General features: G+C 45.4%; 1 protein-coding gene across 1 annotated transcript in view; it reads right to left on the bottom strand.

Moving 5' to 3' along the window:
• LOC307230148 (copine-9-like) overlaps positions 1–23,018 on the bottom strand; it is a gene marked incomplete at its 5' end in the record, with an annotated part of 130,339 nt that extends 107,321 nt beyond the window's left edge. The window contains 2 exons of the mRNA XM_080000374.1: positions 16,677–16,717; positions 22,942–23,018. Of these exons, the coding sequence (XP_079856500.1) occupies positions 16,677–16,717; positions 22,942–23,018 (118 nt within the window). The remainder of the gene's footprint in view (positions 1–16,676; positions 16,718–22,941) is intronic.
• Between the last annotated feature and the right edge of the window lie 656 nt (positions 23,019–23,674).

Below are 23,674 nucleotides of genomic sequence, written 5' to 3'. Positions count from 1 at the left end.
AATGCTGCACCGCGACCCTAAGAGTAGATGCCTAAGAGAGTGTGTGTGTGTGTGTGTGTGTGTGTGTGTGTGTGTGTGTGTGTGTGTGTGTGTGTGTGTGTGTGTGTGTGTGTGTGTGTGTCTATGTGTGATGCATGAAAATGTACGGCGAAAGTAAAACACACAAATAGCTACCCATCGAAGGCATGAACACATGCACTATGTATGTGATTCATGGCAGATGGGCTGGGGGGTGCTTCCTAAAACATTTACACTGTGTGTATGTTATGCATTAACAAAAAGGCTGGTCCAGCGGATCACTGCTGGGGTGAGCATCCCGTTGGAAAGAAGGCCTAAGGGGTGTGTACGGAAGGTGGGGTGGATTAACATGGCCACACAACGATCGATATAAAAGTCACTGAGGAGGTCACACTCGAAGTAAATGAGAACTTGTATCAGCCACCACATCTTAGGCTGTAAAAATTCTCCCCAGCTGCAGTAGAATCTGTTTCTTAGGATAAAGAACGCATCTTTGGGGCATTTACATAATGAATGTGTATACCAGCAACTAGTATTTTCTCTCTGAGTCCCCCCACCCCCTTAAGGAAATGAATATTTTGTCTTGCTATTCCATGTGCGAGGGATCAAGCCATTGTAAGAGAGAAAGGCACAGGTAGACTTGCAAAAATCATGAATTTATTTAACAGATTGTGGTGCGGGGATAGTGTGGTTTGAGCAGCCACACCTGACCTGGATCTAGGTAATTGGTGGATCCAGGATCAGAGTGGCTGCATACCTGTTGCTTGTTGGTTGGTCTAACAAGCAGCAGGTAAAACCCCCTCCCGACAGGAGGGGAGAGGAGCCTCTGTCATGACACACCTCCATCTGCTCCTGGGCTAATTCCAACAAGCCTTCTATGTACAATAAACTGATGTGTCTACAACCCTGTCTTCTGTGTCTTTGTGCTAGAGGTCCCTGAACACGCCACTTGGGTGACGGCTGGTAGGCGAAACTGCTACACTGGCACCTGAACAGGGACTCTCCGGCACGAGAAAGGGACACAGAAGGGCCGTCCAAAGATGCCCTGGAGCCACCAGCGGGTCAACGGGTGGCCCCAGCACTAACCCTCTCCCGACTGGCAGCAGCAGCACCCAGGGTGTCCCGTGGAGGACCGGGGGAGAAGCAGCCACAGCAGCCACCACTGGTAACCGCCTGCAGCTAGCTCCTAATCCCAGCAGCCACCGCCGGGACCATCCGGTAGCCCAGCAGCCAGGCCACCCCTCCAAGCAGCCCCTGCAACAGCAAAGTCCAGCCACACCCTCACCAGCACCCACCTACGCCCTCAGGACTATTGCTTGGACAATGAGAGAGATAGTCTGCCGTTGCATTTTCCTTGCCTGGGATATGGCTGATATGGAAACAGAAATGTTGCATGGACAAGTACCAGCATGTTATTCTCCTGTTGGTGTCTTTCATTTTCTCCAGCCACTAGAGTGCCTTGTGGTCTGTTTCCAAAGTTAACTCTCTCTATCTTCCAGGAGATAATACTGTATCTTAGGGAGTTGAGAGCCCACTTCACTGCCAGGCACTCCTTTTCAATGGTGGAGTTGCGACTCTCCCTGGGGAACAGCTTTCAGCTAATTAAAGCCACAGGATGGCAGTCACTGGGCGGGCCCTGGAGGAGAACCGCGGCAAGACCCCGTTCTGAGGCATCCATGTGCACACATAAGGGCCCGTCGAAATCTGGACTGTGAAGCACTGGATCATTACTGAGAGCCTACTGGATGTCCCGGAAAGCAGCTCTTGCTTCCCCTGTCCACTGGAGCCTTTTAACTGGTCAAATGTGAGAGAAGTGGCTTTTGCAGAGAAGTTGGGAATAAACCGGTTATACCAACCAGACATTCCGAGAAAGGACTTAAGTGGAGTGTGGGTTTGCGGTAATGGATGCAAGACTCTATTGCCTGGACCTTTTGGACTTGAGGCTTGATCAGGTCATTGCCAATGACATGACCAAGGTATTCAGTTTCTCTCCTGGCTAAGGCACATTTGGAGGAGTTAATGGTCAGAACTGCTGCACGGATGCGCTCCAACACCGCCCTCAGGTTTTAAAGACGCTCCTCCCAGGTGGCACTGTGGATGACAACATCATCAAGATAGGTAGAGGCAACACTTGATAAAACACATAGTACCTGATCCATTAGCCTCTGGAAGGTAGCTGGGCCTCCATAAAGTCCAAATGGTAGGACAGTGAATGAGAAGAGTCCCCATGGTGTTTGAAAAGCAGTCAACTCCCTAGATCCGTGGGCCAGAGGAACCTGCCAGTAGCCTTTGCACAAGTCAATAGTGGTCGGGTATTTTGCCTTGCCAAGGCGATCAGGTCATTGATTTGTGGGGTTGGATAACAGTCAGATTTGGATATTGAATTTAAATATCTAAAATCAATACAAAATCTGATGGTGCCATCCATTTTCGGCACCAAGAAATTGGGTCACACCAACTCACTTTTTGAAGGCTGAACGATCCCAAGGGATAGAATCAGGTGGACCTCATGTTCTGGTGATTTGAGGAGCCAGTCAGGGATTCGATAACTCATGCGTCTTACTTGGGCAATTCCTTTGACTAATTCCCTATTATGGGTAGAGCACTGCGGCTCTGAGAGGGCTCGGGTTGCTGCTTTGACTGCGCACTCACAATGACAGGATTGCAAACAGGGCTATAGTTGATAAAATCAAAGTGAACAGGTAGATCGTCAACCTGGATTACAGGGAAGGAGAGATTTTCAGAAACACCTACATTTGAAAGGTAAGACAGCCTGTGTATTTCAATGTATACATCCGCTGTGGGGTAGGTATTTTCATCGCCATGCACACAATAGATATGGACAGGTTCTTTAGTACACACAGCATGAAGTGGTATAAAGTGGTATAAACTGTCTATGCACCAGAGTCTGATTGCTTCCTGTGTCCATGAGGGCTTTGAGTTCTTTACCGTTTATTTCAACAGATGTATCCTTCATTGATTGTTTAATATGTATCTCAGGTTCTATCCCGAGCCGTGGAACAAAACACATCTGAGTGAGTTTTATAGGATTTTAAAGGCACACAGGCTTGGTGTGACCTTCTGGGCCACATAGGTAACAAATGGGGCCCTTAGAAGATGGTCTATAGGGTGCAGTATCCTTTACAGGAGCCTTGCCCACATCGGTTGAGTACTTCTGGTTGGTTTGAGAAAACTCATGCCAACCCGGACCTGGCCTTCGCCCTGTGCCACAGCACTGACCCCACACCGGAGAGACACATCCTTGATAGGTTCCCTCGATCACACCACCGACCGTCCATCATACTGGTGCAGCCAGTACCAGGCAAGCCCGCCAGGAGATGGAACTTCAGGAGGGCCAACTGGCAGTCATACACAGCTGAGACAGAAAGAAGATCAGTCTCCCGGACCCAGATTCTGCCGATGTGGACGCTGTGTATGCTGCCTACTGCAAAGTCCTCCTAGGGGCAGCAAAGAAATCCATCCCACGAGGCTACAATGAGAGCTTTATTCCGGGCTGGGATGAAGAATGCAGCCAGCAATTCGAGACCACCAGCAGGCTAGCTCAAGGGAAGATGCGGATGCGACTGCAACGGCACTACTCCAAAAGCTGTATGCGACCTGTAAGGCCAGATGGACTGAAGTTGTTGAGTCAATCGACTTCACCCACTCCAGCTGCAAGGCATGGCTGACCATCAACCAGCTGATTGGCAGAAAAGCATCACCCTCCAAATGCCCGCTGAGAGCGGATGCCATCATGTCCCTACTTCTCAAGAATGGCCGTTTCCCTGGAGCACACAAGAATTTCACCCTCCTGACATTGCGCAAGGTTTCTACCCTCTCCAGGGTGGCCAGTGCCGATGCCAACCTATCAGGAGACTTTAACACAGTGGAACTCAGTGCGGCCATCAGCAAATTAAAGCAAGGCAAGGCCCCAGGCTGTGATAACATCCGCCCGGAATTCATGATCCACCAGAGTGCAACAACATCTGCTCGGCCCTGTGCCTTCCTATTGTCCTGCTTGCGGAGATCCAAGCTCCCCAAGACCTGGCGTCGTGCTTCAGTCTTAGCCCTGCAGAAACCACACAAACCGTCGGAAGACCCCAAGTCCTACAGACCAATCTCGCTGCTCTGTGTCCCATTTAAGATTCTTGAGAGGGTGATCCACAGCCGCATTGAGCCAGTGGTGGAAAAAGCCGGTTTCCGCCTGGGCAGGTCAACGGTGGACCAAGTAACACTGCTCACGCAAGACATCGAAGACAGCTTTCAGGCTAATGAGAAAGCTGGGCTGGTGCTTCTGGACCTGACAGCTGCATATGACACCGTCTGGCACCGCGGTCCACCTAAAGCTACTGAGGACAATCCCAGATAGGCATATGGTGAACTTCATCATGGAGATGCTGTCGAACGACGGCTTCATCGGCAGCATACCACCTTAACAACAGGGAAGCAAAGAAGGAACTGGATGTGTTTGGGGATAACAAGCGTCTTGAGTTCCAGCAAGCCCCAAAGTACCACAGCGTACGCCTGGATAGGACACTTACCTTCAAGCAACACCTAGAAGATGTGAGAGCCAAGGTGACATCAAGGGCCTCGCTTATCTGACGTCTTGCTGGTACAACCTGGGGGGCCTCGACCAAGACACTCCTGATTTCTACACAAGCCCTGGTCTTCTCTGCAGATGAATACTGTGCCCCAGCCTGGTGTAGGAGCCCACATGTCAAAATGGTTGACACCGTGACCGGACAATAACCGGCTGCCTGAAGCCCACCCCTGTGTCCTACCTGCCAGTCCTTTCAGGAATTGCCCCGGCCGGACTTCGACGAGAGGCTACCATTAACCTTGCCAGGAAAGCCCAGACACACAGCCCGCATATCCTGCATGACACGACCGTTAAATCAGCGCCTCCACATAGTCTCAAGTCCCGCCACCCTTACAACAAGGCGGCACAACAGATGCTCCGTTCCATCCCGGAGGACTTGTCTACTAGTGCATGGCTGGTGGCATCCTGGAAGCTGGAGTGGGAGTCGGCTGGGCCATCACGTATGCACATATGCACGTATACATTCAGGACCCGGAAGATTGTGTTGAAGGAGAACATCTACTACGCCGTCAATGGACCCTGCTGAACCGCCTTGGAACCGTAGTCGGCTGCTTCAAGTCATCTTTGAAGAAATGGGGCTTGGCAGACAGTGCAGCATGTGATTGTGGCGAGCCAGAGCAGACTGATGAACACATAACCACCACCAGTCCTCTGTACAAACCACCATCAAAGATCGGCCTCTTCCAAGTGGGACCAGAGATGAGGGCGTGGCTGCACGACACTGGACCTCAGAGGATGATACACGAGAAGTTTGAGAGCTGCCCGGCCTGTGGGTGTCTATGGCTCCCTTTCAGGAAGTATAACTCCAAGGTTGGTTTTCACTCCAGGCAGCTCCAAACACATCTGCCAGCACTGCAGCTTCAGCTGCAGATCGCGGGTCATGTTCTCGGACCCACACCTGCAGCTCAAGAGATGGTGTTCGTAAAAACTGTTAGAGTACAATTATATCTCCAACATCCTAAATGATTTTACCATTCGGTTGAATCCACTTCCCATAGAGCTCTGTCAATCTTACATAGAGCTCCTTGGGGGATTCATCAGTCTCCACCTCCAGAGAGCAGAAGGGCTGCCTGTAAGTCTCGGGATTTATGTCATATTTTTTATGCATCGCAGTTTTAACCTTGTTATAGTCAAGCGAGTCTTCACAATCCATATGTACAAAGGCACTCCTAGCCTTACCGGGTAGTAGAGGGTTGATACAGAAGGCCCAATAAATCTGAGACCACCGACATGCCACTGCAATTCTCTCAAAAGTTATTAAAAAATGTTCAACATCATCCAACTTTGGCTCTCAAAGGAACTGGGACTGACCTGACCAGACCTCATTTCAGTAGTCTGTACTAGGATCAAGTGCAACTGGTAGGGGAGAGTGGATGGCATCGGTGCTTGGAGCATTGGTGTAGTGTACGTGATACGCAGGTATACACCGTATACCCACTAAGAAAGCTCCAGGATTTTCGTATAGCGACTTAAAAATGTGCAAGGATACGTAACAATATAGTTTTGTGACAGAAGTTTCACTTCAGTGATTCTGTTTCGCAAATACTGGCTAAGGTATAATACATATAAGTATAATAAAATAAGTTTTGCAGTGGAAGGCTTCCACCTCCATTCATAAAATTCACCCTGTGCACTGTGAAGGGGATCTCTGCTGGTAGCGCACCTACGGACACACACACACACACACACACATCACATGTGTTGGGTCGTTCACGAACGATCCGATTCTTTTGAACGGCTCTTTTATAGGTACAAAGGGAACCGAGTTTCACTGGGTGATGAGCCGTTCTTTTTTGTTGCCAAGTTTTACAGTTTTCTGTCATGTTGTTGGTTTGAGTTGCCATCTCCTGCCACCGGCAAATGTTTCCCCCTCCATGTAAGAGATAGCCTATGCTCCTCCCTCGCTGGGAGGTGCCCTGGTGGAAAAGGAGTGCACCCACCGTCACATCAGGTTCACAAAGCGAAGGCACATACGCACTGGCCTGTGCAGTTTTATTTCAATAAGTTATTTATCTATTATTATTTATGTGTGAAAAATAATGTTTATACTTGTTCTGCACAAAAATAACTTACTTATAGTTATTTTTTATTATTATTTTTTATTGTAAAACTTTTTTTTATATTATATAAATACATAACATACTTAGGGAGAGTATCATATATTTTCATGTGTTATTTATGTCATTTGCCAATAGGTAGATGTTATAGTACATACAAAAACAATGAAGGGACAACAGAAACAAACGGAGCCATAAGATCCGGTTCCCTTCAAAGAGACGTAATTACTTAGACATTACACTTTATTTATTTATTCATACTCTTTGTCTGTGTTAACATGGTGGCTTCCCATATGGGAAGGAAAATAAAATAAGTTTTGCAAGGGAAAGCATCTTCTTTACAAGCTGCCTCGAGCTGCTCATGCGACCTTCACACAGGCTTGAAAAGAAATGAGGCCACTCTTGCATCTGGGTTTTAAGCGATGGAGCTAAAGTAACTGCATCAATAGAAATATCTACACTTTGTCCACAACTTTCCAGAACCAAGAAAGAAAAAAGATTGGAAAATGGTCATGGAAATGCTTGAAGAGAGAAACCATTTCAATGCACTATGCTTCACGCTCTGACTCACTTGCCTTAACGTGGGATCTTTATCAGAACACCTCTAACGGGCCAGGAAAGCAGGTGTTATTGCTGGGTGCACACAATGCATACATTGAACGCATCACGATCCAGATACTGTCCCTGGATGTGTTTTATCTCCGGAAGAGTCAGCCAGGTATAGCAGCAATCTGTGTCTTCCTGAGAGTTTGCATCAGGGAGAAAACATCTGTCCATTGTCCGTTGTGAACGACTCACTATAAAACTTTCCGTTTACGGAAGCTGGTACCACAATTGCTCTGTCCGCTGTCCTAGTTAATAGCTGTTGAAGAGAACCCATTTGATGAAAAGGCAAGAAAGAGTCTTACATCTTAATTTCTGGAGGCCCTAGAACTGCCATGTTCATAGTGCATTAGTAATATTAAATCACAATGCAGCCTGAATCCTTATAAATAGAACATATTTAAATACAAGGTATACCCACAGGGTGTTTGTTGCAAGTTTAAATCGAGCTTCAGTACTTCCCCACGGCAATGAAAAGTAATTCCACTACTAAAAATGATTAAACCCATTTGGCTTCCCAATGTAATCTCTGAAAATAACTGGTGGTGGTTGCAAAAAGAAGCAAATACAGGAGGATGAGGGCAGGTAAGCTTCGGCATTGATCATGTAACAAACTTCCTTTGGTCCTGTTCCGTGGTACGAAAGGAAACTATAATTGAGGACTATATGTGTGCTGTATCATTTAGAAGCAACTTCTCTTCTAACAGAAGATGGACTACAGTTAGTTATCGCCTGGCTATAACCACAGATCCTGCATTGTGATTTCAATAAGTGTACGAGTGAGTAGATGTTGTGATGAGTAACTAACTTTATCTCAACAGGTCACATATACAACTTGACTTTTTATAATACAGTAAATACTATATATACATATATATACAGTATATATATATATATACATTCAGTACATACATACATATATATATATGTATACGTACTTATGTTTGTGTGTGTGTGTGTGTGTAAGAAGTACCGTCCACCTCAACATCATTGAAAAGAACACACTGTGCAGGCCTCTGAAATGTCATAAACCCATTCAGAGATACATAACAAGGTCAAGGGTCTGCAAAACGGCATGAGTCCAAATTATAAAGTGCGTCCAACCAACCAGCCATTCATCTTTCTGCCAAAGGTCATAGGGGGCAGAGGCAGGAACCTCTCCCAGCTGACTATGGGCGTAAGACAAGGAGACAAAGCGAAGGATGCCAGCATATCGTAGGGTCAAACACATTCACTCACATCTATCAATTTATAGTTTCCAATGAGCCTAAGCTGCATGTCTCTGTAGGTAGGGGGAAACCCAAGCAACCTCCACGCAGACAGATACCCGAGATGAGCTTCCAACACAGTGCTCTTGAGCTGCAAGGCAACTGCACCACCAGCCTACCAGCGGTTAAGATCAATTTTAGGATAAGATTCAATTCTTGCAACATTCAAAAATGCAACATTACTTTTCGGTGTTATAAATATGCTTGAAATGTAAATAAAAACCCATATTCTGGGAAGTTTTAGAAAATTACCTGCAATGACTAGAGCAAGTGAATTTTATTAATCTCAAATATGTCTCTGCATGATCAATCTATTAGAGGTCGTTCTCTGAAAAGTCTAAAGGTCACACATGGTTCAGTGACATGCTGGAAAAAAAACATTGAAAGTGCTGCACAGCTTACCTGTCAGAAGCCTGATAAATAACTATCAAAATGTATAGTTTCCAATGAGCCTAAGCTGCATGTCTCTGTAGGTAGGGGGAAACCCAAGCAACCTCCACACAGACAGATACCAGAGATGAGCTTCCAACACAGTGCTCTTGAGCTGCAAGGCAACTGCACCACCAGCCTACCAGCGGTTAAGATAAATGTGAACACAAATCAGCATCCACACTAATCTGTGAATCTCAGCATGTCAATAAAGAATGTAGCATTTGATTGACTCAGACCTTGGACGGAGGCACTTATCGGCTGGCATGGATTTACCTTTGACGATGCATTCAATCCATTATTCACTGGCTCTCAATAGCGTGTGACATTATCAACAAGCACTTACCCTGTATGCGTGGGGCTAGACCCCCGACCCTGGCAGGGTCAGATAGAGGGATCTAAACTGGGGACATTAAAGGCTCCTGGGGGTGCTCGGTGACCAGGGAGAGGGAACCCTGCCTTAGTCTTCCCACCCCCATTTGCTGGGCTTGAAGGGGTTTGAAGTTCAGATCCCCTCTGACGATGATCATTATCAGCTCTCTCTCGCCCGCCGTCCGTGCCAAGAAGAAAGCGCTTAAAGCCCTAAATCCATTAGACATATCAATGGAAAAAGGCTCGCAGCCTGCCACACGCGTGGGAGATTGTGACTGCATGTTTGTGTGTATGTGTTCATGTATGGCTGTTTGACACTGCACTTTTCTTGGACTTCAATGCCTTTTGTTTAGAATCATGCAACTCAGCAATATCGCTATAATGAACATATAAAATAATGAACAAATAATGTATTAATAATCAAAACTCATGTTGTGTTTATGTATGTGTATACATATACATACCTATATCTACGGGGGTGTGTGTGTGTCTTTGACAGTGTGTTTAATTGTGCTTTCATAATCTTTTGCATGTGTGTGTGCTTGCATGCATGTGCATTGTGTGTAACCATGTTGAGAGATGGCCTCATTTCATTAGTGTGTCATAATGCAAAGATGGTTTAACCGGAGGGGAAAAATGATCTTAATCCCATGATTTATTTAAGACAAAATCAGCATTCCAAGAAGCAGGATTATTAGCCAGATATCTGTCAAAACAGTCGCAAAATAGCTTATGAGATTAAGGTTAAAAAATGTTTTATATATATATATATATATATATATATACATTCAAGGATATCTCATCTATCTGATCTTTATCTCATCTTTCTGATCTTTATCTAATCCTTATAGTGAGAGCCTCCATTCTCTAAAAGTGCCACGCTATACTTCTACAATGACTGTTCATCAGTGCCCCAGAGAGTAAACATTGATGAAATAAAACTTGTTCCTGAAATATTTACGCATTAAATGCGCCAAAATATTTATTGGTCCTTATTATGGGTGAAAAAACAGCAACAACATTTTGCAGATGAAACAGAATTGTGGAACAGCTTTAATGAGCAAACTGGAAAAACCAACGTGGCTTAATATTTTCAACAATATTCTAATATGTTCCATTGGATAAGATATTCAAGACACAGGGAATAATCTTTCTCTATTTACATATTTATCAGGCTTCCGACAGGTAAGCTGTGCAGCACTTTAAATGTTCAAACATTTTTTTCCAGCATGTCATTGAACCTATGTGACCTGTTGACCTTTCAAAGGACTAATAGATTGATCATGCAGAGACATATCTGAGATGAATACAATTAAATTGCACTAATCATTGCAGGTTATAATCGAGAATTTCCCAGAATATGGGTATTTATTCAAATTTCAAGCCACCACTGAAAAGGAATGTTGCATTTTTAAATGCTGCAAGAGTTTGAGGCGCATCCTGGTATGTTTATTGAATTCTACATTTTGGCAAGCTGGCTTTAATTACCAACTGAGCACTGATATTGGACAATATTCAATTGGGCAAACAATGACTCTGTTGTCATTGGTGTCAAAAATACACCTTGAGGCAAACTGTAAATCTCTACCTACTGCAATAACGCATACAGACAAACATATCACTTTCTCCTTCTAGAAGCCAATAAATATCCGTGAATATTTAATTAATCAAAGGTCTACGGCTTCTTTGGGCACACATTAAGACGGGTCTGTGCTGGAAGGAAAACCTGTTTGTGAGGAGAGCACACCCAAACCTACACTCAAACCTACATACTTTGCTTTTTTCGGGGTGGTTTGTAAGGGATACTTCAGCAGCCTAATGATGACAATCAAACATTGTATTTTCTTTGCTGTGGTTACCTACTACACCACGTGAGGTCAGCTACAATAAGGTCCCTGGAAAATAACCAGGTGAGCAACACAATCAATCGGTCAACCATCAGAGGAAGATGGACATCTACTCCAGGATATCAGAATTCTCCGATGGAGAAAAAAAAAAAAAGCGTCCATATGCACATGAAAGCCTGAACATCAAACAAATCAACCGCTCGGGATAGAATAGCACAACAGCCAAGAATACTGTATTACACACACACACACACACAGGCAATACTTCATACGAGTTCCTACTCATCCCTGTACTGCTGGCTCTGTCTCTGTGTCTGGGGATTATGTAAACACAAACAAACTTAATATTGGTAATAAGACAATTAAACTCAGAGGCATGCCTTAATTATGCAAGCACACAAAAAGTGGATCACGATGAGGAGGAGGAAGAGGAGGGTGAGATCATGAACCCAGGGTCATGATTTTTTATTTTAAGTTAGTTAGGGTTTAGATCCTGGATCCAACACAGCCACTGGCTCACTGATTAACTCGATGAGTTAATGCTCTTCAAAGGATTACTCCGTCCGTCCATCTTTGACCTGGACCTACTTTTCCTATCTTTTCCAAACCCAGCTTTCATCTAAAGAGGAAGATCGAATCAAAGGCTTCAGCCGTATCGGTTGTCAAGGCTCCCGCAGCTACAACCTAACAAAACGGGGTACATGCACCCTATAAAAATCAATGAAGGAAAGTAGTGTAGTTCCAAATTGTACATCAAAACTTAAACCCACCAGCCATGTTTGGGAATGTTGCCAACATTTTATTGTTTTTGGGCTTTGTAAGACATCAACAACAATCCCAATTTAAGGTGAATATTTTACCACATACAACTCATCATCAAGATCCTCACCGACTGACCCCAGTCACAATTTTTAAAGGTTCACCAGTTTTCTACCCAGGCCTTATTAAAATGGTGGTGTAAGTGTTTATGGCAAAAACTGAACTGAACCGAACTTCTGCAGGTTGGCTGCCACCAGGTACGGGGGGTGGGCGTGCTAGGGCACCGTTGGGTCCGGGAGGAGGGGGTCTGCGTTGTTGCTCCTCGGCCTGCTGCCCCCCTGGATCGATCCGGTCGCGACTCGCCTATCTCTCCCAGTGCCAAAACTCATACTCAGCACATACACCACACAATAGACCGAGGGCTTGCAGGATGGGCGGGGTGCAAGCTGTGTGGGTGAGGATGCGGCGGGCAGCTGCCATCTTGCCTGTCACGCTCCTGCCCAAGCGTGCTTTTCGCCAGCCCGAAATTTTAATCCCACTCGCATTAGTTTAGAACACATGCACTGGCACACCAATCCTACTCCGAACAACACTCCATCGGACCAGGGTCTGCGGGACAGGAGGGGTGCGAGTGATCCGGGTTCTCTTGCCTGAAGGACTCGCACTCCCTCACCCCGCAATTTTAACCAACAGCACACATTGAGCACTGGGGTTTTCCGGGGTGGCCTGACGCTGGCGGGTCGGTGTGGGGGTGTGGTTGGCCGGTGGGGCGGTCGGGTGGGCCCACCTGCCGGCTGGGCTGGAGTTCTGGCGGCTTGTGCCTGGTGGCTTAAGATGTGCTGCAGCCTGGCGGGCTTGCGGAGAGCCCCGCCGAGTGCCTACGGGGCTCCTAATCGGGGCTTGCCATTGTGGGTGTGGAAAATGAAAAATGTAAACCTAACTCAGAGAATTGGAGCAGAGTTTTTGTTTTTTTTCTCCTCCAGGCAGTGGTGCACTATGCTGGTTCCCAACTCCCGTGTCTGTGTTTTTAATTTAGATCTTTTTTTTTTTTTTCAGTAATTTTTGTTTGTTTCCTACTTGTATAAAACAAAAATTTTAAACACAACTGAGTTCAGCGACTGTCCCGTTCATCCTGTTCTGAACAAAAAAACATCCGTCCCATTGCTTTCTGTTGCATTGGGACTTCATTAAGTAAAAACTGGGTTTTAGTGTACGTTATTTGTAAATAATCAATCCTGCACTTCTGTAATGGGGAGCCCGCATTTGCCACATTACATTATGTTCTATGCGCATGCGCGTGTGTGTGTCAGAGTTATGCAGCTTCACTTCTAACAGAAGATGGACCACAGTTATTTATCGCCTGGCTATAACCACAGATCCTGCGTTGTGGTTTCAGTAAGTGTACGAGTAGGTAGATGTTGTGATGTATGTGTGTATACATATATATATGCATACATACATATATACATACATACATATATACAAATATGTATACGTATTTGTGTGTGTGTGTGTGTGTGTGTGTAAGAAGTAGCACACAATGTTACACTCCTACGTACCACCACCTCAACATCATTGAAAAGAACACACTGTGCAGGCCTCTGAAATGTCATAAACGCATTCAGAAATACATAATAAGGTCAAGGTTCTGCAAAACGACATGAGTCCAAATTATAAAGCACATCCAACCAACCATCAATTCATCTTTCTGCCCAAGGTCATAGGGGGCGGAGGCTGGAACCTCTCCCAGCTGACTATGGGCGTAAGACAAGGAGACAAAGCGAAGGATGCCAGCATATCGTAGGGTCAAACACATTCACTCACGTCTATCAGTTTATAGTTTCCAATGAGCCTAAGCTGCCTGTCTCTGTAGGTAGGGGGAAACCCAAGCAACCTCCACGCAGACAGATACTCGAGATGAGCTTCCAACACAGCGCTCTTGAGCTGCAAGGCAACTGCACCACCAGCCTACCAGCGGTTAAGATAAATTTTAGGATAAGATTCAATTCTTGCAACATTCAAAAATGCAACATTACTTTTCGGTGTTATAAATATGCTTGAAATGTAAATAAAAACCCATATTCTGGAAAATTGATAGGTGCAGGTGAATTTTATTAATCTTAAATATGTCTCTGCATGATCAATCTGTTAGAGGTAGATCTCTGAAAAGTCTAAAGGTCACATAAGGTTCAGTGACATGCTGGAAAAAAAACATTGAAAGTGCTGCACAGCTTACCTGTCAGAAGCCTGATAAATATGTAAATAGAGAATTAGAGATTATTCCCTGTGTCTTGAATATCTTATCCAATGGAACATCTTCGAATATTGTTGAATAGTTACAGTACTGCTCTTCAAATGATTACTAGTGGTTAAAAACCACTTGTTTTAACCTTAACCTTTAAAATTTAAATCTTTTTTTTTTTAACCTGTGTTGTCAGCATGCTGGGTATACAACACAGAGTATTTGTATGCCATTGCATTTAGGACAGAGTTAGTCTGCAAGTGGAGTTCAAGTTCTCAACCAGCAATGCAACTCTTTATTAATTCTTAAATCATCAAGAACTGCTGCAATAACTCTGTCCTGTGGATGACCTGTAGGATGACAAGAGCACAGTTTTGGTTATGGAGAGCCACCACCAACCCCCCTCTTTGGAGAACTATTCATCATGTTTGCGTCTATAAACAACTGATCACTACTCCAAGAGGGGGAGATTCACCACGGTGAGACAAATAAACATAGAAACAAACAACATTTATACAAAAACATGAACACTGGATGACAACATGTATTGAAAGTAATGAATTAGGTTAACTGGTCACGTGGCCTCTTCCTGTCATTATTTTGGCAGTAAATGAGGGAGGAAAAGAGAGGAATGCAATCAGGTGCAGGTGCTGGGGTAGACTCGAAGCAGGTGTGTTGGTGTGTGCGTGTGTGATGGGACCGCCTGTATATGTTGTGTGTGTGTGTGTGTGTGTGTGTGTGTGTGTGTGTGTGTGTGTGTGTGTGTGTGTGTGTGTGTAAGATGTCGACCAGTGAGTGTACATGACTTATCCCCATTGGTACTGTTGTAGAAGGTCGGTATAATGTCGCGGCGCCTCCAAACAGCGGAGAGGGCCCGAAGCCCCCCTGAACTTAGCAGCCCTGCAGACACCGTAAGGCTGCAGGAAAGCCGCAAGTACCCTGCCCTGTCCCGCAGACCCTGGTCCGATGGAGTGTTGTTCGGAGTAGGATAGGTGTGCGAGTGTATGTGTTCTAAGCTGATATGAGTGGGATTAAAATGTCGGGACGGACGAGAAGCACGCTTGGGCAGGAGCGTGACTGGCAAGATGGCAGCTGCCCGCCGCATCCCCACCCACATAGCCTGCACCCCGCTCATCCCGCAAGCCCTTGGTCTATTGAGTGGTGTATGTACTGAGTATGAGTAATGAGTATGAGTTTTGGCACTGGGAGAGATAGGCGAGTCGCGACCGGATTGAGCCAGGGGCGCAGCAGGGCGGGGAGCAACAACACAGACACCCTCCTCCAGGACCCAGCCGTGCCCCTGTGCGCCTTCCTCCCGTACCTGGCGGCAGCCAACCTACAGCGATCAGCCAAGGGCGCAGAGCAGTCCGCCATGCCGGGCTGCTCCGCATCAGGCCCCTGGTCAGCCCCGAGCCGCCAAGCATGCGGACTACAGAACAGAGGGCGGCAGACGGCACCCCCACCCACAGCCCGACCCCCCAGCGGCGAGCGCCCCCCGCACCCAGAACGCCAGAAGGCAGGTACCCCACAGCCCAGTGTGACGACAGGAGACCGCCCCTCACCGAAGGAGGCCTCATGGTGAGCCCCACGCCAAGCACAGCCAGCCAGGTTCAGGACCCTGGTTGACAGGACCAGACGGAACGCCTAACTAGCCCCGGCGCAACCCCCCCCCCCCCCCCCCCCCCACAGGACGCAGAAGGACCCACGGGACGCAGAAGGACAAATATAAAGGACAAATTAAATCTACTTCCAAAAAGAGGATCCTCACAATATTGTCCCAAAGTATTGACATGTCATACTAGGGAAAAAATGGGCACAAAATGTGTAATTTGTTAGATGCTCACGTTAAGAGACTAGAAACCGGAAGCTGCACCATATCCTACTGGCAACCTACTACAGCCAACATTACTCTCTGGATGTACTGTGGCAATTGCAAATAGTCGTTTTAAAATATAATCTAATATTACTGTGACTTAAAACGCTCAAATGTTTAAACATATACTCAAAAAATCATATCCTTTAAAGTGGCTGTCCCAAACTTCTTAATGTGAATAGAAAAAACAATTCTGATTGTTATGATAATCAAGGTGACAGAAAACAATGATTCAAGATTGACTCCACCCAGTTGAGAAGATTTTCCCTATTGGCAGTTGTGTTTGTTTTGTGGAATCTGGTGACTAGCTTGCAGACTGAGGTCAATTACATATTAGGTGTTTCGGGCCAAACCGTGTTCAATAACATAGCTCCAGTCACACCAATTACACTTCGACTTCGAAAATCCTTGTGGTATTTATTCAAAGCCGAGGCTTTCTCTCAATAACACAGAGCACAGACTCAGACCGTCCTCAGACTGTCCAGACACCTACACTCCTTGACAGAGTTATTTAATAGCTGACATGTTGTGCTTGAAGGATGTTCTCATATATCATGGGCATGGATGAATGTCGGAATATAAAAAGGGCCTGGGATGAGGCGGTTTACCTGGGTCAGACTTTGAAAAGGTGTCCATGTCCAGCAGGTTTCTATGGGGAGCAGGGGAAGAGGAAGAGGAAAAGAAAAAGGAGAGACAAGTTAGACCTTTTGTGTTGTTGCCGTGTCATCGAATATCACTGGCATTTACAACGCAAAAGATAAACAGTTTTATGAAGCTCTGTTGTGCAAAATCCTGATGCCGCCCATAGCAAGGATGAAAGCAAGGTGTCCTATAAACAAAATGTCAATTCAGAGAGCTAATGGGAGGGGCCAAGATGGGTATTTTTGTATGTTAGAATGATCAGGGAGAGTTTGCAGAAGGAGAGGCACTGTCCAAAAACTTCCTGTGTACTGACCAATTCCCCGGATCAGTGTTTTTGTCCTCCTGCGTTGCAAAAACTTGACACAGTGGGTGTGTGTTAAATTTTCACGCTCTCAATACAGAAATCGTTGAATGACCACATGCTTTTCCCGGTCGATAATCATAATTTTTCAATGGAACGCCAAACAGCCGGACATAAAAAAACACAAACTCGCACAAAAGGTCTGACAACAGGAGAGATCTCTCTCTCTCGCAACTAACGCTCTCTCTCTCTCTCACACTCTCTCTCTCACACACACACACACACACACACACACACACACACACACACACACACACACACACACACACACACACACACACACACACACACACACACACACACACACACACACACACCTTCTGGTCTTTACCCATTTTAGTTAAAACAACCAGACACATCAGTGAGAATGGTCTTTGATAGCTAACTAACAAAGCACCCAATGGAGTGTTGGGGTGCAGTAATGGAGAGGCTTGTTATTGGAAAGGGTTTCTTTGCGTGACAGCTGATTGATCTGTTCCCCCTCCAGAGTGGTGTAGCGGTCAGCTATGTGCAACCTGTGGTCAAGACAACAGGGAAGCTTTTACTAAATCAGTGTGGGGGACACGTCAGGGGGTCTGCAGACAGTCCAAATTGTGTGTGTGTGTGTGTTAAGATAAGATAGTACTTTACTGATCACCTGAGGGTTTAGAGTTGGGTCCACCCAACTCCAACCCCTAAGAGTTAGGGGTATGTATAGCTCCTTTACCTCTACACAAGTCAATTTTCTTTTTCCGCTTGCTCTCACAAACTGAGTTTCGAAAACATACTATTTGACTATAATGTGAAAGTGGGTTGAAAAGCTCTGCGCAAGTAAATTGAAATGGAGAAGCGCGTTGATCATCGACCAACGATGTGTCAATTATTGATAATGAAAAGGACTGCAGCAGTGAAGTAGCTTTTAGAGAGCTTGAAATCTCAGCAGCCATCCAGTGGACTGACTGCCACTGATTAACGCAATTTGATTTTGGAAGCAAAATAAGTTTTCTATTTGTGTGTGTGTATGTGTGTGTGTGCGTGTGCGTGTGCGTGTGCGTGTGTGTGTGTGTGTGTGTGCGCGCCTGGGCCGCCCTGTCTGTCTGTCAGAGACGGCTGCCTGCTGGTGCAGAACTCTGCTGGGAGTGGCGGGAGGTTTCTGAGGGGATAAGCTGCCATGTGTCTCTCCAGGGCTGGCACTGGCCGGTCATTCGTGGGAAATGGGCTTTGGCGGTCGCGGTGACAAAACTGAAATAGATACACGAGGCCCGAGGCCCATGTCTCAAAATCCAGAAGGACTGTTCTCTTGCCTCTCACTGAACGCTTGCACAACACGACAGCTACCTTCAGCCTTGCTTCGTGTTTCGGAAGTCAACAGTAAGTGGTTATTTGGGGCTGGGTGATTTTTTTCAAACAAAAATAACCACAGGAAAATGTACAGAACATCCGCCTATGATTTCAACATCCCAAGTCAAGCAATCAGAATAAGGCTGATTGCCTTTGCACTGTACATGATAATTTGACGCGTGACTAAAATGTCTTTATTTAAATAAAAAGCCATGCCATATATTCAGACCTCCTACTGTGAGAATTTCTAGGTCTTATCTTCTCATCTTAATCATCGGGGACACGTGCACCAATAGCATTTTTTCACATCAGTACTGAATATATAGTCATATAACCATATCTGAATTTCAACTACATACTGTACCTCCATACTCCATAACACCTCTGAAAGATGGTAAACAATAACATCGATCTATTGCCCAGACTCAGGTGGAAGGTAATATACCTTCCCTTATTTGGCTGCTGCCTTGAGTTTTTTGTCCTCATCTTCCCAAAAGCCTCAAATGGAAATGTCCGGCTGCTGATCTAATGTTACGGCCTGGTTCCATTAGTCTTGCCTGTTGGGCGAGACCAGCAGAGGACACAACTCCCACATCAGTGAGGAAAAACGATGTGTGATTAACAACTAGAGGTTTTTGAAAGGGAAAAAGAAAACGACACCACGCGGTGCTAATCAGAGAGCATATCAAATTAATTATATTTACATAGTTGTGGCAATGCCTGATATCTATTTTCATCCGAAAAATCTGTTGCGTTTGGTTTTCAAATGGGAGTGTGTGGGGGAGGGGGGTCAGAATGGACATGAAAGCTGCTCTGCCCCCCTCGGATGCTTGATATCCTTCTCTGAAAAACAAAAGTGAATGTTCTATGTACCGTGTGTGTGTGTGCGTCTGCATGTGTGTGTGTGTGTGTGTGAAACCTGGCACTGGACTTTTACCCTCGGGGCCCATCCAAAGGCAGCCTGGCATGGCATGGGGGGGGGTTTGATCATCAGAGCGCCCTCACCACTCACCCCCTCCCCTCGCCTTTGGACGTGATATTCTCCCGCTGCGCCCGCTGACCTAGCCGCAGCCAGTGTGTTACTCTTTAAAGGATGCCTTTGCTATTTTTCCGACGTGAGCTATATTAAAATGTTTGTTCCCGACGTATATCACGGCTCACCGCACAACCTCAATGAAAGCTTAAATGCTGTGAAACGTACTCTGCCGCAGCTTCTTAGCCATCACGTCATTAACCTTCTTTTACCTAAACCTAATTTTGAGGACAGAGAGGGGTGTTGACATCCTTTTGGCTGGATGGCCGGGGTCTCACGCATCGTAGATTGGAGCTAGATTGGCTGAGGCCCACCGGAAATGATTGAATGAATCATTGAATGAGGGTTATGATATGAGTGAAAAAACTCTTTGCAAGGCAAGAAATTTAATGGAATAGTGTGTGTCTCTGTGTGTGTGTGTGTGTGTGTGTGTGTGTGTGTGTGTGTGTGTGTGAGTGTGTTGCGAGAGAGAGTTAGAGAGAGAGAAAGAGAGACATTGCAATGACATTTTAAATAATTGTGTGTTTAAGTTATTAATTGGTTCAAATAAAAGTTGTTGGGTTTCTTTGTTGTTGTTTATTTGCTCCGGGGACAGAACAGAACAGAACAGAATGAGCCCCGAGGAAAATAAATGTACCGCAAAGACACAGATATTTATCCTCTGAGACAATTATTTTCAAACTGCAGAAGTAAATGTTTCTGTTTTGGACATTTCGATAGGAGCTTTGATTTTAAGACCTATAAATGTGTATGTGTGCGTGTGTGTGTGTGTGTGTGCGTGTGTGTGTGTGTGTGTGTGTGTGTGTGTGTGTGTGTGTGTGTGTGTGTATGCGTGTGTGGTTTAGGGTTAATAGGGTCTGCGCCGGCAAGCCGAGGGGAGCTAATTTATATCCCGTCGTCTCATTTAAACAATTCTCTGCCAGCAGTAATCATCGCAATTTCGAAGGGGTGGCTGCCACGCTTGGCTTGTCTAATAGGATCTTAGAGAAGGGCACCAGGCGGGGAGGTGGGCTGCCACTTACATAACACCACAATAAAGAAGAAGGGAACAAAGAGAGAACTCCTGTCTTTCATTCTCACCATCTACCTGACAGCCCGCTTGACGGCCATGCTTCCAAGTTTTTTATTTATTTATTTTTTCATTTTTACATTTCTCTCTCTCTCTCTCTCTTTTTACTTTGGCTTTTTTGAATAAATATAAACAGCACTAAGCATCTGAACACTTAATGGGGCCAAACTTTTCCGTTCACTCACACCCTTGGCGAATTTGAGCTCTACATGTGTGGAGTGTGGAATTCATTCAATTAAACTGATTCCATTTATGAGACTTTGACCCCCCCCGGGGGGGATCAATAGCGTGAAATGAGTGTAATAAACGTATCTTATCTTATCTAAGAGGAGATTGGCAGATGGGGACACAAAGATGGACAGAGGCCCTGTCCCTGACTCTTAGGGTCTTGTGGACTTTGCTGAGCGCTCACTCACATAAAACTTGGCCAGTTGCCAACAGTGCCCAAGTGTGCTCACAGACTGAGTGTGTGGAGGATTTCTAGGTCACGTTGGGACGCTGGAGGAACAGTTCATGCTCACAAGCCTAGCTGACAGCGATCCTTCGGCCACCATATTTTTCGCTCCCTGTAAACGTTTTCTGCCACCAAAGTTTTAAAGAGTCAAACGTTTGTTCAGTACTCCTTGTGTGGAGCACAACGCTAACATGCTCCATTGCATGTCTATTGGTCAGGTGGCAACTTTCCTCTAGTCTAATTACATTTGTCCAAATAATTGATGCATGGGAATGCACACTTACAACAAAACGAGAGGAGTATAGAATAGTTTGAGCGACTGCAATCACAGTGGCAGGAGAACGTGGTTGCGACTGCCCCATTGTCTTATGTATTGCAGCTTGATAGTCCACTAAAGCTATTCTCTCAATACGGGATCAGTTGAAAAGGTTCTGATGCCAGTCACTCAGGTCACAAAATGAGATTTAGTTAAAATAAAAACCTGAGTAATCCTTTTAGTCCACAATACGGTAATGGGATAATGGGACAGACCTTAAGAAACAAGAAGAAAGCATGGAGGGACAGCAGATGGACCGAGAAGAAGCTCAGTTCTTCACCTTACCCAGGCAAATTATTTCTCCCCCCTTCCCCTAACTGGGTTAAACGAGAATTCAAAGCCGATCATGCATTTTGTAAAAGTCAGGCACTAAACCTTCTATCTAACCTCTTGTCTTCATTCGACTTACACCTGAGCGGTCGCAAACGTCATTCATGCCACCTCTGTTCACAGGCTGGGCACAGAGATCGATGTATCTGACAACATTAATTTTCTTCCGATGGAAAAGGCTGAATATATCTTTTGATATTTTCAGATCAAGCTCGACATTCAAGGGGCCACAAGAGATCCCAGAGTCTGTCTCTCTCTCTCTCTCTCTCTCTCTCTCTCTCTCTCTCAGCATTGAGCCAACCCCATTCTGTCATTGTCAGGGAATCCAGACAGCCCCTTTCTCACCTTTGCCAGATTGGCCGTGTCGACGCTGAGCGGGGTGAGGTTGGGGTGGGGTGGTGTGGTGTGGGCTGGGGTATATTGAGAGATAGTAATAGCACCATCAGAAATGCCGCCTTGAAGCTTATTAGCATTGAGCCATCCAACCAGAACCAAGGATTTTTCTTTCTTTTTTCTACTCCTCTCGGAGAAGGGAGATGGACATTATTTATGGATCAGCGAAAGGTTTTGCTGACCTGGATGCAGGCGCATATACATATGAATACCCCAGAATATGGATGTTGACTTGTCCCTATCGCCTTTTATTTACAATCAAAGCCCTATCATAGCAGTATTTGGTGAACTCACACCGGACTGGTCACACCAGTACTTCCACTCAGCCTTCTCCTTGAAACTCCCTGCGCTCCATTGCTTGATTATCTGGGTGAAATTTACCCCATAGCCTAAAATACAGCACACAGGTGAGCTATACAGGTGAGCCCCCCCCCCCCACGAACAAAATAATCTTAAATTCCTTATAATCTTTGATCTTACTGATTTACTCTCACATCACTTCACTGGTCTTGACCATTGTTCAGACTAGATGGTGCGATACATCCGACTGTATAACTGCGATATTGTGTTGCTGTATTAATATCCATTCGCAGAGTTGCGCTCCAGCTCTTCACGGCACTCCGAATAAAACCCACGCACTTCTACACCCACTTGCCATCGCAACCCCACACCCCCTTTAAAACAGGTATACACACTGGCGGTGGGACGTGAAAATGTAATAATAATAATAATGATGATGATGATGATGATGATGATGATAATAATGATAATAATAATAATAATAATAATAATAATAATAATGAGGATAATAATAATAATAATAATAATAGTCGTAGTAGCAGCAGTCAAAATAATAATAATAATAATAATAATAATAATAATAATTATTATTATTATTATTATTATTATTATAATAATGGTAGCAATAATAATATTTAGATCGAGATGTTCTTACCTGCAAGAAACAGTAATTTCAATCTTCGTCGCAGGTACGGTGGAGTTGAGCGGGTCGAAGTCCCCTATCGTCGCCATGGTCAGGTTGTTTCAACAACAACAACAACAACAACAACAACAAGAAAATCAGCTCTTGACTATTCTTATTCCTACAAGTTGAAAGTTCCACTTCAAGCCCTGTTGTGGAAAGCGTCCATCGGGTCTAACGGCGCCACGCTACGCCACGTGCGGACATCAACGGGGTCGACTGCGGTTTGGGCGGGAACACGCGTCGGAATGGTCACACCTGAGGACGGACGGAGCGTCTTTCCGCGATGGAGGACGAGGACGAAGAGGCGAGTTTCATTCATGGCCAAGGGGGAGAAAGAGCGCGACGCCGTCACATACACACACGGGAACTGCTCGGCTTTAGTTGGTGTTTCTCCTCCTCCGTCGGCAGGTGGAGGCAGAGACTTTCACAAGCTCTTCACACCGGTGTCATGCCAACATGGGTGACCTGTCGAATTATGTGGCTTTATTTTTTTTTAAATTGTAATTGTAATTTGAAAATGATCATGTGTGCGTGTGTGTGTGTGTATGTGTGTGTGTGTGTGTGTGTGTGTGTGTGTGAGAGAGATATTTGCTGTTTCACCATTCTGAAGTGGTTTTTTTCCTCCTTCCGATGTCGCCAAATTTGGCAGGTCACACATTTCGGGGTTACACCGGGGACGTTTGGAAGGGGCGTGGTCAGTGGG

The sequence above is a fragment of the Zeus faber genome (genome assembly GCF_960531495.2).
Source record: "Zeus faber genome assembly, chromosome: 5".
NCBI lineage: Eukaryota > Metazoa > Chordata > Actinopteri > Zeiformes > Zeidae > Zeus > Zeus faber.
The sequence above is the reverse complement of the archived record's forward strand: the minus strand, read 5'-3'. Positions and strand labels throughout refer to the sequence as shown.